This window comes from Staurois parvus, unplaced genomic scaffold (assembly GCF_062004578.1).
Source record: "Staurois parvus isolate SC_StPar_1 unplaced genomic scaffold, SC_StPar_1.0 ptg000099l, whole genome shotgun sequence".
Lineage (NCBI taxonomy): Eukaryota > Metazoa > Chordata > Amphibia > Anura > Ranidae > Staurois > Staurois parvus.
In genome coordinates this window covers 1,037,193-1,055,425 of record NW_028317895.1, presented here as the reverse complement: position 1 = coordinate 1,055,425, position 18,233 = coordinate 1,037,193, and the positions used below count along the sequence as shown (strand labels likewise).

Below are 18,233 nucleotides of genomic sequence, written 5' to 3'. Positions count from 1 at the left end.
TGCATTTCGAGGTGTGTTAAGGATCATTATCCATTTGTAGAAGCCATCCTCTCTTTAACTTCAGCTTTTTCACAGATGGCATCAAGTTACCATCCAAAATTTGCTGAAATTTTATTGAATCCATTTTTCCTTCTACTCGTGAGATGTTCCCTGTGCCACTGGCTGCAACACAACCCCAAAGCATGATTGATCCAACCCCATGCTTACCAGTTGGACAGAGGTTCTTTTCAATAAATTCTGTGCCCCTTCTTCTCCAAACGTACCTTTGCTCATTCCGACCAAAAAGTTCAATTTTAACCTCATCAGTCCACAGAACTTGTTTCCAAAATGCATCAGGCTTGTCTATATGTTCATTTGCAAAGTTCAGATGATGATTTTTGTGGTGAGGACATAGAAGAGGTTTTCTTCTGATGACTCTTCCATGAAGACCATATTTGTACAAGTATCTCTTTATAGTGGAATAGTGTCAGGAATGGACTTCGCCAATAGTGGTGGGACTCACCTGCCTTGTGGGTTGCAGTACCAGGATTGGCCAGCGGGTGCTCTCAGCAACCAGAGGTTCACTCCTGCAGTCAGCCAAAACAGCTGAGGCTGATTGCAGAAGGTGCATATAAGGAATGGCCAGACTTGCAATCAGGGCCTTGGTGTATGTTTCCCAAGAGCCCCTGTACCTGCATCCTGTCTGCTCCTGCTTGATCTCTGACTCTGATTGAACTCCGCCTGTCCTGACCTCTGCTATTCCTGACCACTCTCCAGTCTGCTCCTTTGTACCTTGTCTGCCTGATTGTTCCTGACCCGGCCTGACTACGCTCTGCCTGCTCCTTTGTACCTTGCCTGCCCCTTTGCTACCGACTCGGCCTGCCCGACTACGCTTAGTATTGTTCTTTTGTTATCTGTTGGATGTTTTGGTTTGGTTTGTTTGCACTGTGTTTATGTTTAGTCTTAACTTGCGTTTATGTATTGTTTAGTCTTAAATAAATTATATTGTTTATACTACATCTGAAGCCTGCGTTTCCCTGTGTCAGTCCACACACCTCTGGTCATACCCGGAGCCCTGACAAATAGTGTACCACAACTCCAGTGTCTGCCAGATCTTTCTGGAGGGATCGTGCAGTCAAACGTGGGTTTTGAATTGTTTTTCTCACAATCCTGCGAGCTGTTCTGTCTGATATTTTTCTTGGTCTTCCAGATCTTGCTTTAACTTCCACTGTTCCTGATGACTGCCATTTCTTAATTACATTCCGAACAGAGGATATTGACATCTGAAAACGCTTTGCTATCTTCTTATAGCCTTCTCCAGCTTTGTGAGCGTCAACTATTTTCAGTTTTCGAGACAACTGCTTAGAAGAACCCATGGTGCTGATTGTTGGGACAAGGTCAGATGAGTCTGGGCATTTAAAACCTTTGAGATTGACATCATCTGGTCTTCCCAGACGATGATTGAGAACAATCCATGACACTGGCAGGTCTCAGCTTGGCAAAGGGGGCAGTGCATGCTATAAATTCTGCAGGGTGCCCAAACTTTTGCAGACGCCATTTTTTTGTTTTCTGTTATTTTGAAAGTGTAAATGATGGAAATAAAATCTAACTTTTGTTGACATATTATAAGAATGTCTAATCTGTAATTTGATGCCTTTTGGAGATTTTTCCATCTTTCCTTGGCTTCTTTATGCACATTAATACAAATTTTTAGCTGGGGTGCCCAAACTTTCGATCCCCACTGTATGTGCATAGCTCCTTACTGTACAGTGCCAGGAGCCTTAACACCAGTTGAGTTTGGCAGATGAGTCTTGTCTTCTGCTCCTAGCCAAAATTAGAGAGTATATAGCAGTAATCCTCCCTGATGTAGCTAGTTAATCCTCCCTGATGTAGCTAGTTAAGTCCCAGGTGTGCTGACATGGAGCCATCAGGGAAAACTGAAAATTGATTGTCAAATACCTACCACATACCTACCGCAGCACAACTCCCACCCAGTTTGGTAGGACTAGTTACAGAATGCCGAGGCTGTAGGTGAGCCCAAACCTATGAGTTAAGTTGCTAGCAGGATAGGGGGGTCCTATATCTAGGTGTGCTGACACAGAGCGCATCAGAAAAGGAAAACTGCTGTATTTGACAATCAATTTTCCATTTTTATATTTATCAATTGCATTTGCGTATTGTGTACACTAAAATTCAAAGCAGTATATTTTTTACTGAAAATATGCATTTGATAAACCATTGCACTAATAACATCTGAAACAAAAAAAATGCAACTACCACCATTTTATTCTCCAGAGTCTTCTCTTTCAGAAAATATATAATGTTTGGGGGTTTTAATTAATCTTCAAATTTGCATTTTAACTTGTGTTAAAAAATTTAAAAACAACCCTGGCCATGAAAGGGTTAAAAGAACCACAGTGGACTAGGCTGTTATGAAGAAGCCATTTATAGGGGACTCAAAATGAAAAAAAAAAAACATTTCCATATAACTGCCTTAGACTAGGTTCACACCTCTGTAAGTTGCAATTGATGCACTTTTCCGGTGCACTTTGTTTTTGATGCATTTCGAGGTTTTTCTTTGACAAAAGGAAAGTATTGACTTTGATGTCACTTTGGATCGGTGTGACTTTGATGCAGCTCTGGTGCAAGTTTGGATGGGTGTGACCTGATGTGATCTTAAAGTGACTTTAGAAGGGTGTGACTTGGATGCAACTTTGGATAGATGCAACTTGGATGTTACTATGGATGGGTGCGACTTGGATGTGACTATGGATGGGTGGGACTTGGATGCTACTTGAGTGCCAGAGAGTAAAGTCACACTGTATGAACAGAAATGTCATAATTTCCCATTAGCAAAAGAAAAATTGCATCATAATCGCACCCATCCAAAATGGCATCAAAGTCGCTTCAAAGTCGCTTCAAAGTCACACCCATCCAAAGTCACATCAAAGTTGAATCACTACATGCATTTCTGTGTGGATTGAAGTCTAGTGAACCAAAACGCAGTGTTGCATTTAAAAAAGTCTGACCGTTTCCAAAAACACAGCGGCTGGAAAATGCATAGATGTGAACGTGTCCCAAAAAAACCCATTAAATAGACTGTAGTATGTTTCTGCTGCACTAAAAAATGCATAGTTGTGAAACAGACCTTAAGCCTAATGACACTGTAAAAAAAAATACTTTCCACACACCTGGTGAACTTGCTCATTTTAATTTTCCCAGTGAATGAAAATGGTTATGATGGGCAAGTTCTTTTGTGGTAAATTCTCATCTCTTGACTTTTATAAACCTTGGGAAGAAGTGAGACTGTTCATTTAGAAAGTGAATGTTGGTAATAAAAAAAAAACACATTTTTAAATTTTACTTGCAATGATTGGGTATTTAAAATGAGTACATTGACACTTAATTTGCCAACATTCAGCTAAAAGTAAACATCACCTGGCCCAAACAAATTACGCTGCTCAAAAAAATTTAAGGAACACTTTGAAAACACATTAGATCTCAATGTGGAAAAATATCATGCTGGATATCTATACTGCTATGTGATGGATATCTATACTGATACAGTGGGGCAAAAAAGTATTTAGTCAGCCACCAATTGTGCAAGTTCTCCCACTTAAAAAGATGAGAGAGGCCTGTAATTGGCATCATAGGTAGACCTCAACTATGAGAGACAAAATGAGAAAACAAATCCAGACAATCACATTGGCTGATTTGGAAAGAAATTTGCAAATTATGGTGGAAAATAAGTATTTGGTCAATATCAAAAGTTCATCTCAATACTTTGTTATATATCCTTTGTTGGCAATGACAGAGGTCAAACGTTTCCTGTAAGTCTTCACAAGGTTGGCACACACTGTTGCTGGTACGTTGGCCCATTCCTCCATGCAGATCTCCTCTAGAGCAGTGATGTTTTGGGGTTGTCGCTGGGCAACACGGACTTTCAACTCCCTCCAAAGGTTTTCTATGGGGTTGAGACCTGGAGACTGGCTAGGCCACTCCAGGACCTTGAAATGCTTCTTACGAAGCCACTCCTTCGTTGCCCGGGCGGTATGTTTGGGATCATTGTCATGTTGGAAGACCCAGCCACGTTTCATCTTCAATGCCCTTGCTGATGGAAGGAGGTTTGCACTCAAAATCTCACGATACATGGCCCCATTCATTCTGTCCTGTACATGGATCAGTTGTCCTGATCCCTTTGCGGAGAAACAGCCCCAAAGTATGATGTTGCCACCCCCATGCTTCACAGTAGGTATGGTGTTCTTTGAATGCAACTCAGCATTCTCTCTTCTCCAAACACGACGAGTTGTGTTTCTACCAAACAGTTCTATTTTGCTTTCATCTGATCATATGACATTTTTCCAATCCTCTTCTGGATCATCCAAATGCTCTCTAGCAAACTTCAGAAGGGCCCGGACATGTACTGGCTTAAGCAGGGGGACACGTCTGGCACTGCAGGATCTTAGTCCGTGGCGGCGTAGTGTGTTACTGATGGTAGCCTTTGTTATGTTGGTCCCAGCTCTCTGCAGGTCATTCACTAGGTCCCCCCGTGTGGTCCTGGGATTTTTGCTCACCGTTCTTGTGATCATTTTGACCCCACAGGGTGAGATCTTGCGTGGAGCCCCAGATAGAGGGAGAGTGGTCTTGTATGTCTTCCATTTTCTAATTATTGCTCCCACAGTTGATTTGTTCACACCAAGCTGCTTGCCTATTGCAGATTCAGTCTTCCCAGCCTGGTACAGGTCTACAATTTTGTTTCTGGTGTCCTTCGACAGCTCTTTGGTCTTCACCATAGTGGAGTTTGGAGTGTGACTGTTTGAGGTTGTGGAAAGGTGTCTTTTATACTGATCACAAGTTTAAACAGGTGCCATTGATACAGGTAATGAGTGCAGGACAGAGGAGCATCTTAAAGAAGAAGGTACAGGTCTGTGAGAGCCAGAAATCTTGCCTGTTTGTAGGTGACCAAATACTTATTTTCCACCATAATTTGCAAATAAATTCTTTCCAAATCAGCCAATGTGATTGTCTGGATTTTTTTTCTCATTTTGTATCTCATAGTTGATGTCTACCTATGATGCCAATTACAGGCCTCTCTCATCTTTTTAAGTGGGAGAACTTGCACAATTGGTGGCTGACTAAATACTTTTTTGCCCCACTGTATGTACTGGGTAATGTGTTAGGAATGTAAGGATGCCCCTTCGTTTGATGGAAATGAAGATTATCAATCTATAGAGGACTGAATTCAAAGGCACCCTGAAAATCTATGGGAAAAAAATATGCAACATGCTATTCCATTTTGATGAAATTTAATTGCAGCAACTCAAAATGGTACTTTGTAGTAGTTTGTATGGCCCCCACGTGCTTGTATGCATGCCTGACATTGGTGCCTAATAAGACAATAGATGGTGTCCTTAAGGAACTGCCTGCATACTCTCGCCACATGAGGCCGGCCATTGTCATGCACCAAGAGGAACCCAAGACCCACTGCACCAGCATAGGGTCTGACAATGGGTCAAAAGTTTTTATCCCGATACCTAATGGCAGTCAAGGTGCCATTGTCTAGCCTGTAGAGGTCTGTGCGTCCCTCCATGGACATGCCTCTCCAGACCATCACTGACCCACCACCAAAACAATCATGCTGGACAATGTTACAGGCAGCATAACGTTCTCCACAGCTTCTCCAGATCCTTTCACATGTGCTTAGGGTGAACCTGCTCTCATCTGTGAAAAGAACAAGGCGCCAGTGGCAGACCTGCCAATTCTGGTGTTCAATGGCAAATGCCATTCGAGCTCTATGTTGCCGGACAGTAAGCACAGATCCCACTAGAGAACGTCGGGCCCTCAGGCCACCCTCATGAAGTCTGTTTCTGATTGGTCAGAGACATTCACACCAGTGGCCTGCTGGAGGTCATTTTGTAGGGTTCTGCACAAACGGAGCAGATACCGGTCCTGCTGATGGGATAAGGACCTTCTACAGCCCTGTCCAGCTCTGAGTAAATACCTGTCTCCTGGAATCTCCTTCATGCTCTTGAGACTGTGCTGGGAGACACAGCAAACCTTCTGGCAATGGCAAGTATTGATGTGCCATCCTGGAGGAGTTGGACTGCCTGTGCAACCTCTGTTGGATCCAGGTATCGCCTCATGCTACCAGTAGTGACACTGACCATAGCCAAATTCAAAACTAGTGAAAAACAGTCAAAAAAGATGAGTAGGGGAAAAAATGTCTCTGACCTCCACCTATAAAACCATTCCTAGCCATGAAAATTAATTTTCTGTAGCAACATGAGGTGAAGTTGAAGGCTTGGTTGGTTGAATTTCAAAATCAATGGAAAAAAAAGAATATTCCTAGCCACGAAAATGTATTTTGTAGCAACATGAGGTGAAGTTGAAGGCTTGGTTGGTCAAATTTCGAAATCAATAGAAAGAGAAAACAATATTCCTAGCCACAAAAATTCTTTTCTGTAGCAACAAGGTGAAGTTGAAGGCTTGGTTGGTCAAATTTTGAAATCAATAGAAAGAGAAAACAATATTCCTAGCCACAAAAATTCTTTTCTGTAGCAACAAGGTGAAGTTGAAGGCTTGGTTGGTCAAATTTCTAAATCAATGGAAAGAAAACAATATTCCTAGTTACGAAAATTATTTTCTGTAGCAACATGACTTGTGACCTAGAAAGAAAATTCTTGGCCACAAAACTTATTTTCTGTAGCAACATGTGGTGAAGTTTAAGGCTGGGTTGGTCGAATTTCAAAAAAGGAAAGAAAAGAATATTCCTAGCCACGAAAATTCTTTTCTGTAGCAAAAAGGTTTGACATGGCAAAAAGGAAAAATTCTTGGCCACGAAAACTCTTTTCTATAGCAACATAAGGTGAAGTTGAAGGCTTGGCTGGTGGAATTTCGAAATCAATGGAAAGAAAAGAATATTCCTAGCCACGATAATTCTTTGCTGTAGCAACATAAGGTGAAGTTGAAGGCTTCGTTGGTTGAATTTCAGAATCAATGGAAAGAAAACAATATTCCTAGTCACAAAAATTATTTTCAGTAGCAACATGAGGTGAAGTTGAAGGCTTAAGCTAGCCATACACTATACAATTTTCTGTCCAATTTCCTTTAGATTTACCTTCAACTATGTCGTGCAAGAGCCTGCCTAATTGGAAAGAAAATTGTATAATGTATGGCCTATTTGGAAGTCAATGGAAAGAAAAGAATATTCCTAACCAGGAAAATTATTTTCTGTAGCAACATAAGGTGAAGTTGAAGGCTTGGTTGGTCAAATTTCAAAATCAATGGAAAGAAAAGAATATTCCTAGCCACAAAAAAAAAATTTTGTAGCAACATGAAGTGAAGTTGAAGGCTTGGTTGGTCAAATTTCAAAATCAATGGAAAGAAAAGAATATTCCTAGCCACAAAAAAAAAAATTTTGTAGCAACATGAAGTGAAGTTGAAGGCTTGGTTGGTTGAATTTCAAAATCAATGGAAAAAAAAGAATATTCCTAGCCACGAAAATTTATTTTATAGCAACATGAGGTGAAGTTGAAGGCTTGGTTGGTCAAATTTTGAAATCAATAGAAAAAGAAAACAATATTCCTAGCCACAAAAATTATTTTCTGCAGCAACATGAGGTTTGACCTGGAAAAAAAGAACATTCTTAGCCACGAAAATTATTTGCTGTAGCAACATGAGATGAAGTTGAAGGCTTAGTTGGTGGAATTGGGAAATCAATGGAAAGAAAAGAATATTCCTAACCAGGAAAATTCTTTGCCGTAGCAACATTAGGTGTTCACTGAAAAAAAAAGAAAATTCTTGGCCACAAAAATTCTTTCCTCTTACAACATGAAGTGAAGTTGAAGGCTTGGTTAGTTGAATTTCAAAATCAATGGTGGCACCATTAGATTACAAAATGCATTTTCAAAAGAAAATTTGTTTGGAATTCGACCCATGTATAGCCTGCATAACGATTTACCGATCAACATGAAGTTTGTTCGATTTTCAGGTTGGTCTACGGGCAGCTTAAAAGGAAAGTTCTCTACTCTTTAGTGAGGGTAAAGGTATCTACGTAGAATTATCTGTGCTCCCTCCATTCCAACCCGCGTCTCTCTACTCCCCGGTGGTATAATTCATCTGTCCATATATTATATTGTCTCTTCAAGGACAGTCCACCGCGAATCTCAGCCCGGCCACAGCTCTCTCACGCCGCTGAAGTGACGGAGACAGCAGCAACCCCTTCTTAACGAGCTCTTCTCTAGCCAATCCTTTCGCCGCTGGCTCTTAGTATCTCTACTATTGGCTCTGCCGGCAAAGCGAGCAGATTGGCTGTGTGGGAAGAGAGGGGCGGAGCTGAATCAGGAAGTGTTTGTCTGGGCATCTTTCTCGTTGTTTCCGGTACACAGAGGCTCAGCTGCTGGACGGCCGGGGGCTCCCTGTATACTGAAGAGCCGTGACCAGGAGGTAATGGCAGGGGCTAGGCGCTTGTAGTACGATTATTATGGCTGATAGAGCAGTATACCGGTAATGGGAACAGGACTGCAACCCTGGGATGGATCTAATGGACCCCCAGGAATATATAGTACTCTGTAATTGTGGGTTTAATAAGGATCTGTGTGAGCAATATATCCTCCAGCCACCTTCTTATGTAGTGTCAGGCTTTACATTACATACACCATGGACTCTGCTGCTGTTCTCTTGTCCTGTATTGTTAGCAGGCTGTCAGTGTCCTGTGTGCCAGCCATTCACAAGTCTGGGTTCCAAAGTGACCCTGTCATTTGAAAGGCAGTGCTGCCTGGCCTCCTTCTAAAAAGGCTTGTTGCCTGGCTCTGTCTGACATCAATACTTTTTAGGTCACTGACCTGAAACATTCCCAGTGTAAATGATTGTTGGAAAAGGCTCACAATTCCTGGTGGGCTGGAGCTCAAGATCCTGGTGTGACAGCCAGGCAGTTTGCATTTTCAGAAGGGATAGTTCGCATTGGCAGGCTTCAGGAGTCTCTTAACAGGTTTCCTTCAAAAGATAAATGCAGATTAAAGGCTTAGGGCAGCTTGACACTGCCCTGGTGTGGTCCCACTGTGCTTTGGCTAAAGCGCACCTAACCCGTGGGTTTTGTGCAGGTTAGCTGCGCTTTCCCATTGACTTCTATGAGGTCCCGGAGTTTTGATGCGGTTTCAGAAAGCACACTTAAGATGCAGCATGCAGAGGTTTTGGTGTGCTTTCTGAAATTGCACCAGAACTGCAGGACCTTATAGAAATCTATGGGAAAGGGCAGCTAACCCGCACAAAAACCACAGGATAGCTTCACTTTGGCAAAAGCGCAGGGGGCAGTGTGAAGCCACTCATAAGTTTACCTTTAGTAATACATGCACATGAATTTGCAGGAAATAGAATGTGCATTTACTTTTTTTTTTTTTCACATGGAAGCCTGCAAATCATTGCACCTGCGGATCAAGGGTGCAGTGTCAGGCTCCTGCAGACACTACCTACAGCTCCCTGCCCATACCTCTCTACAGGTAGACGGCTACTAATCTAGAGGAAGTGTCTTTGGACTACAAGGGTGCTGATTATTGCGCTTGTAGTCCATTAAGCCCTGGTTCACACCACCGCAATATCAGGTGCGATTTTGGAATTGAGATCGGATCTAATGAATGTTAGTGTCTTAACATACGCGATTTGCTGAAGTGCAACTTTAAAAGTAGTACTTGTATTACTTTTTCTGCAGTTTGTTGTGATTTCACATATAGACTACAGTAGAAATCGCACTGCAAAACGCAATGGAAAACGCAAGAAATCATTGAGAAATCTTCCGAAAATGCTGTGAAATTGCAAACAAAACGCACAATTTTTAAAATGCATCCAGTGTGAACCAAGCCTGTCTCATGCCTCGGCTGAAGGGACTTTATAATCCATTCACATATCACTGTCAATGAATGATGCTGCTGTGTGAGAGGAGTCCCGCATAGCTGCAGTGATTTTAAGGGCTCATTCAAACAATTCATGTGTGAAAACTGATAGGAAAACTGCGCAGATTTCACTTCCAGAGATATGAGTTTACATCAGTTTCAGGGCATGTTCACACCATGGTGCAGAGACGCCAGTTTTTCTGCACGCGTTCTGCAAGGGCACAACAACATCAATTGTTCTCTATTTGCCCTGTTCCCAACACTACTATCACGTGCAGATTTTTTTTTGTGCATAAATCTGCAACGTGTATAAAACGCATTGAAGCGCGCATGTAAACTGTCTCTGCAAGTGAAATCTGTGCATCAGTTTCCATCAGTTTTTCTGCACTGCACTGGAATATGAAAGAGGCCTCACATACATTGATATCAGTTTTCACATTCATCAGTGATGTGTCCTGTTCATACCACAGTGTTGATGTCACTTTTTTTTTTCTGTGCAGAAAACTGAAAAAACCACACGTGATACCAGTGTTGTGGTGTGAACAGGACACAGAACAATTTTTTTTTTTGTGCCCTTGCAAAACGCGTGCAGGAAAACTGATGTCTCTGCACACGTGTGAACGAGGCCTAAATGTGAAACCAGGCATGAGGGGGCTGGTGATTACCAACATGTTACACCCTAAATACAGGTGTAACATGGTGGTAAAGGTGCACCTGTCCTTTTAGGCCTCATACACTTCATACATACAGAAAAACTGTTGGAAACTGATTGCAGAGATATCAGTTTTCATGCACTCTTCAATGAGTTTTATGCACTTTGCAGGTTCCTGCGCAGAAGAAATCTGTAAGTGATACTAGTGTTGTGGTGTGAACAGGGCACATAGACAACAGTTGATTTAGTTGTGCCCTTGCAGAACGCATGCAGAAAAACTGCCGTCTCTGAACCATGGTGTGAACAAGGCCTTAAAGTGGAGCTAAACCTTTCAATTTAACGGTTTCTAAAAACGGTTTCATTCTCGGCTTGCTGGGAATGCTGTCACATTTGCTTGTGCTTTCAACCAAATTGTCAAATCATCAAATGCATCATGGCAGTTGCAGATCAAACGGAGGCTAAGATGACAGCTCCCTTGGTTGAAAAGGATAGGAGGGTTTAGTTCTGCTGTTAGGGCTCATTCACACCATACATGCATAGAAACTGACATGCAGATTTCACTTGCAGAGACATCAGTTTACATGCACACTGCAGTGAGTTGTATACACATTGCAAATTCCTGAAAAAATCTGCATGTCACACTAGTGATGTGGTATGAACAGGGCACATAGAGAATAACTGATTTTGTTGTGGCCTTGCAAAGCGCATACAGAAAAACTGACGTCTCTGCACCATGGTGTGAATGAGCACTAAAATATAACTAAAGATATATTTTTAATTTTTGGATACAGTGGAGATGAATTAGAACACCTGCCAGGTTGTTATTGCTGTCTGTGCTCCCATTAGGGAGAGTCACCCTCTCAACTTGTCCTGTTTGCCATTCTCACTGAAAGCAAAAGAAAAAAAGCAGAGTACCTTATTCCATTTCATTCTGACCTAACCTAACCCATATGTCTGCACTGTCTTGCTCAATATAACCTCATGGCCTTTTCTGGTGTGGTGCCTTGGGTCCAGAGTCCATCATAAATGTGCACTTGCAGCCAAAATGTAAGAAATTGCAAGAGGCTGCAGCTATTGGATCGTGGTGTAGAACTGTGGAGGTGGAGGATTAGGTCTGCATGGGGGGGGGGGGGGTATTTTTGCTTTGTTTGTTAAAGTCCCCTTCATTTCCTGTACCATAGATGCAACAATGAGTGAAAGGATACAGTTCATTCCCAAAGTATTCAGACCTTGGGGTACCGAGTGTAGATTAATGAGAAAAAATGAATTTAAACAACCGAACTATCGGCTGCAACATAACAAAAAAGAGTGAAGGGGGGTCTGAATACTTTGTGAATGCACTGTATGTCTCCAAAATGAGGATCGCCTCTTAAACAGTTGTCAATAGAACAAGTGTTGCAAGATTTATCCCAATCTTTTGTTTTGGTGAAAGCCTTAATGTCATGTTTACCATTATCGTTGAAAGTAAAAGAAAATCTCACACTAGTTCTGGTGAACTGAGGGTCCCTAAGGAATTCCCTTAATTTGCAGGGATTTCCTCTCACTTCATGTTTGGCTATGGGACAGGAAGTTAAGGGAAATCTCCACAGTTGGACACAGATGGCAAAAAAGTGACTGGGGTTATAACCCTCCTTTAGTCTATCCACAATGAAAGAGAGCCTTTATTTTTACTTTAACATGTCACTGACCTGGAAGAGGAATGTAGGTTGGAAGTTTAGACTTCATTGGCTATATACTGTAGGTGTCAGCACTAAGGGTCCATTTGCACGTTACCAAAACAATTCCTTTTGAATGTCACCTCAGTGCTATTAGGCAGTGCAAGTATTAGGCAACCCTACTTACCAGCTGGTTTAAAGACGCTCCTGGTAGCTACCACTGCTTGTAAAAAGAAAAATTCCTCTGCGCTCAGGAAAACAAGTGTTAAATCCACAGAAGTGTATATCTTGGTGACTGCTGAAAATACAGTGTGTAAATGTAAAACACAAAGCAAAGGAGAATGACCAATTAGGTTGACACGCGTTGAGACTTAGTGACGTAATTCTGGACACGTGTTTGCCAGCAGGGGAGCGCATCTGAAGTTCCAGTATTGGACGGGGATAGCAGCCATCTTGCCATCTATATACAAGCTGAGTATACTGGGTGCTGGTTGTTAGGGCAACATTTTATGTAAATGCATCTGTCTTATTTATCTAATAAAATTATTGGTGTGGTTTTACGTTATGGGACCCTCTCTTCTTTTTTGAGAATATATGCCTTCCCTAGCAGTACAGTTTCGGGAGATGCAAAGAAACAGATGACAAAGGGGTCTGCCCCACAAGCTCTGTTGACCATGCTAGAGATAGGTGATCAGTAATATAGGGTGAGTTTACATCTATGTGGGGCACAGGAGCACTGTCCAGTGGAGCACTTTTATTATAATTAGAGCACTAGCACTTTTTGCACGTATTGGGACACCATTGTGGAACAATTAAAACTGACTTCAGTTGAAGAATTATACAGGACTGGTTTCATTTGAAGAATGGCACTTTACTAAAAGGGGACTATATATGTGTGTGTATGTATTGGGACACCTGCCTTTACACGCACCTGAACTTTAGTGGCATCCCAGTCTTAGTCCGTAGGGTTCAATATTGAGTTGGCCCACCCTTTGCAGCTATAACAGCTTCAACTCTTCTGGGAAGGCTGTCCACTAGGTTTAGGAGTGTGTCTATGGAAATGTTTGACAATTCTTCCAGTAGCGCATTTGTGAGGTCAGGCACTCATGTTGGACGAGAAGGCCTGGCTCGCAGTCTCCGCTCTAAATCATCCCAAAGGTGTTCTATCGGGTTGAGGTCAGGACTCTGTGCAGGTCAGTCAAGTTTCTCCACCCCAAATTCACTCATCCATGTCTTTATGGACCTTGCCTTGTGCACTGCTGCGCAGTCATGTTGGAACAGGAAAGGGCCATCACCAAACTGTTCCCACAATGTTGGGGGCATGAAATTGTCCAAAATGTCTTCTCACCCCCTCCACCAAACTTTACATTTGGCACAATGCAGTCAGGCAAGTACCGTTCTTTTGGTAACCACCAAACCCAGACACGTCCACCGAATTGCCAGAAAGAGAAGAGTGATTCATCACTACAGAGAACACGTCTCCACTGCTCTAGAGTCCAGTGGTGGCGTGATTTACACCACTGCATCCAACGCTTTGCATTGCACTTTGTGATGTAAGGCTTGGATGCAGCTGCTCGGCCATGATGCTCTCTACGCACTGTTGTGCTAATCTGAAGGCCACACAAAGTTTGAAGGTCTTTAGCTGTTGACTCTGCAGACAGTTGGCGACTTCTGAGCGCTTCAGCATGCGCTGACCCCGCTCTGTCATTTTACGTGGCTGTTGTTCCCAGTTGCTTCCACTTTGCTATAATACCACTAACAGTTGACCGTGGGAAGTTTAGTAGCAAGGAAATTTCACAGATGGACTTATTGTACAGGTGGCAACCTATCACGGTACCACGCTTGAATTCACTGAGCTCCTGAGAGCGACCCATTCTTTCACAAATGTTTGTAGAAGCAGTCTGCATGCCTAGGTGCTTTATTTCATACACCTGTAGCCGTGGAGTTGATTGGAATACCTAAATGATTTGGGGGAGAGTCCCAAAACTTTTGGCAATATAGTGTGTGTGTGTAATATGTGCAGTTATGTTATATATGAATTGGCACTGCTTGTAGTTGCCCAGATTTTTCCATACATCCTTAAAAATCCCTTGGTTTTAATTGTTTTTCAGTAAAAGCTGTGTCTGTGTTGCAAAGCACCTAGCTTCTGAAAGTGGTTTGTATTTATCAGGTCTCCAGCCTTGTAGCTTCTTGGCGGTTCTGTTTGGGATTTCCCCATGGCACAACAGTGATGACTTGGGTAGGGCTTTTACTTTTTTATGAAGTAGAAAATCTCTTTTAGTTTACTACATCTACACTGTTTCTATTCTACGTTGGTAAAAAGTTACTGCAGGTAGTTTGTTACTGCCATTCTAAAGTATCCTTCTAAATAATGAATCTGTATGGGATATTCTTATTTAAATAGAAACTCCACTATTTTTGAGAAAAAAAACAATCCCCTCTGGGTGATCTGTGTAAATTGCAGAGATTTTAACAAACTTTGCTGCAGATCCCTGCCTTTTTCTGCTATGATGAAAATGCTGTTTGTTATGTTCAGAGTGAAGCTGAATGGGAGGAACTTTTCATTATTAATCAGCTGATGGACTTGAAGTGTTCTAATGAGGAAAATGTAGGGCCTGCAACCCTTTAGAACTGATTAACCCATTGGGAAAATCTCAAAATAAAATTTTTGCTGCAGAGGATGCCTAAAATCTGACTTCTAAAATCTTTGTGCAGACTTTAGGGAAAATCAATGAGTCGGTCACACAAGCCGAAAAATATATTTCGGGGAGTGGGGGGTTCTGTAAACCAAAGGTGTATGAAGGGCCTTCAGGTAGCCATATTGCATTGAATTGTAGTGAAAATTACAGCAGCTGCAGATTGAAATGGAAAGGTAATTTTTTAATAACATTAAATTACATAATGGTTTCTGTAGAAATTGTATATGCTTTATGTATTTTTTTTGCTGTCTTTTTCCCGCAAAAGTGAAGTTACCCTTTACTTTTTATACACCGTTTTTAATGTGCCAAAATTTGTTTAGTGCTTTATGAAATTCATGGAGACAATAGAGTTACAATACAATACAGGAGGGTTCAGAAGGTCCTGATTGTGAGAGCCTAAAAATCTGCAACAATTGGGTTGGCCAATCTGGTATGTGTGTCTCATTCCTGCTTTCTTCCTATATTTACATCTATTTTTACTTTGCAGTTTATGAAGCGATTCCTCATCTCCAGTTTTTAAGATGGGGCCTCGACGAAAATACGTAAAACCATGCAAAACAAATGCTGAAAGTGTTGAAAATAAGTCCAGCGATCCTAAAGATTACATGAACCAGCTATCCCATGAAGTCCTTTGCCATATATTTAAGTGAGTAGAGTAATTGTTAGAAATATGCTGTACTTTCCTTCTGCACCCAATTGTGAGCAACATCTGGAGCTTGGTTGTTTATAGTCACTGTAAGAAAAGGACTGTTCCTATGACACAATAGGTGCATGGGGCAATATTAGTGCCAGTCCAGCTCTAATGATGCTACAGAATCCTAACAGTAAAAAATGTTATTAAAATGAATTGATCACAATAAAATCTGATATATCTGTCTGCCCTGCACTTCAGCCAAACATTATTCACGCAAATCATACAGGGAATAAGGGAAGCTGCCATGTGATAAGTCTATTCACCTGTAGATGCAGTCACTGTGCTGGCCATTCTTTATCTGATCTTTGTAAGTAATTGCTTACCGATGAAGGATGTTTTCAACCAAATACAGGTTGATTTTGGGAAATGTGATGGTTTTTAACATTTCTGGAAAGTCCCTCTAACATGTTTTACCTGTGTAGGGCTTAATTGTAGAGGCCGATGTCCCCATATCCAGTGGGTATATATGTATCATAAACCAACAAGTAAGTTGTAATATAATTGTGTCTGTAGACAACACATTCTCGTCTGTTCTAAAGTTCCAACTGGCTGCCTGCTGTCCAAACACCAGACAAATGGGCAAAATTTCAGCTGATTCACAGAATCACAATAGCAACTGTTGCAATGTGTTTCTCACTGCAATCGCACAATATCAGACAAATGCAGCAAACCTATTACTTTACCAGATGCATGCAAGCCATGTAAATACTTTCACAATCAATAGACCCAATTGTACCAGAAAAAATGTAAAATAAAACCTTTAGGCTACATTCACACCAGTGATTAGGGCGAAATGTAGCGGCAGTTCTCCCTGCGGCTGTCTGCGGTTAGCTGCGCCCCCCGACCATGTTCATTATAATGACAGGTTGGTGGCGGCTGCACCTATTCGCAGCTCCCTGCACAGCCAGCGATTAACTGCCTAGTTAAGAGCCGGAATGAAAACTGTTGCTATAATTCGCACCAGCCCTAATCGCAGGTGGGAATGTAGCCTAACACATTAAATAACACGCTATGCTATATTAGATCCACTGCACAGGTCAAAACTGATAATTTTTATTACAATGAAAACAAAAAAACCCAAAATGTTTAATATTATTTAAAAGAGAAAATATATATATATGTATGTATATGTGTGTGTGTGTGTGTGTGTATATATATATGTGTGTATGTGTGTATGTATATATATGTATATGTGTATATATATATATATATATATATATATATATATATATATATATATATATATATATGTATATATATATATATATATATATATATGTATATATATATATATATGAATTTGAATATCACCATAAGAAACTATTGAGAAGATATTAGGGGCAGAGCACAAAGCTACACGTCTATAGAAATGAATACAGTATACAAGGACCATATGCAGAAGCTTTGGAGCAATAAGACATGCCCAGAGAGTAACTGTATATGAAATTGAGTAAGGGGGTTGAGGGGGATAGCAGAGCAGCAAAGCAATGGGGAGCAGTGATGCAGCAAAGCTGTAATAGTATACAAACACGGTAGTAAAGAAATGGGGTCCCTAATCTAACGCGGTCTCTGTTTTATTGGGGTTAAGGATCAAGAATCATGATTTTAGGTTTTGCCTTCAATGCCACTTGCAAGTGGAATCTGACATGTCAGCATGACCTTTTGGATGTTATAACTGAGTATAATGACATTTGCATTTAAATGAACAGATTTAATCCACCAAGCAAATACCAGCAAAAGGGTCCACTGTGCACAACATGTTTAAGAATTTGCTTCTGTTTTGTACTAGAATTAACTGTGAAATTATTTACCCTTTCTGTTAGCAAATTTGTTTTTCTGATTAATAAATGTTAAATATCTCACAGAGAATGCGTTCTTTTCATAGATACCTCCCCCTTCAGGATATAATGTGTATGGAATGCTTGTCACGGAAATTGAAGGAAGCCGTAACTCTGTACCTGCGTGTAGTCAAAATGGTTGATCTTTGTGCTGGACGTTGGTGGGAGTATATGCCCACAGGTAAGTGTCTTCATATAGTGTTCATGAAAGCCTAAGTTTACATAAAAATAAAAATTCAGCACAAAGGACCTTATTTACCTTCAGTGAGATGTGTTGCTTTGTCTTCATTTTGCCAAAATCTTCATAATCAGATTCCCCACACCATCTTGTTTCATTTCATGAATTAAACAGGATCTATGAATGGGGGACAGGCAGATGGTGAATTGGTCTGCCCCCTCGATTCATACATCCTGTTTCATTCTCTACAAACAAGTACAGGGAAAAGGGACTCGATAATGGAACCCTTAGAAGTGTCACATACAGTGCTTTGACAAAGTATTCATACCCCTTGCAATTTTCCACATTTTGTCATGTTTCAACAAAAAACGTAAATGTATTTTATGTGATAGACCAACACAAAGTGTCACATAATTGTGAAGTTGAAGAAAAATTATAAATGGATTTCAAAATGTTTTACAAATATCTGAAAAGTGTGGCGTGCATTTCTATTCAGCCACCTTTACTCTGATACCCCAAACTAAAATCTAGTGGAACTAATTGCCTTCAGAAGCCACCTAATTAGAAAATAGAGTCCACCTGTGAGTAATTTTAATCTAGGTATAAATACAGCTGTTTTGTGAAGCCCTCGAAGGTTTGTTAGAGAACATT

General features: G+C 41.0%; 1 protein-coding gene across 2 annotated transcripts in view; it reads left to right on the top strand.

Annotated features, from left to right (window-relative positions):
* The first annotated feature begins 8,341 nt into the window (after positions 1-8,341).
* The window catches only part of FBXO38 (F-box protein 38), a 100,993-nt gene continuing 91,101 nt past the window's right edge, over positions 8,342-18,233 (top strand). For both annotated transcript variants that reach the window (XM_089671105.1, XM_089671104.1), the window contains exons 1-3: positions 8,342-8,424; positions 15,360-15,518; positions 17,452-17,585. In XM_089671105.1, the coding sequence (XP_089527231.1) occupies positions 15,394-15,518; positions 17,452-17,585 (259 nt within the window). In that variant the 5' untranslated portion in view covers positions 8,342-8,424; positions 15,360-15,393. The remainder of the gene's footprint in view (positions 8,425-15,359; positions 15,519-17,451; positions 17,586-18,233) is intronic.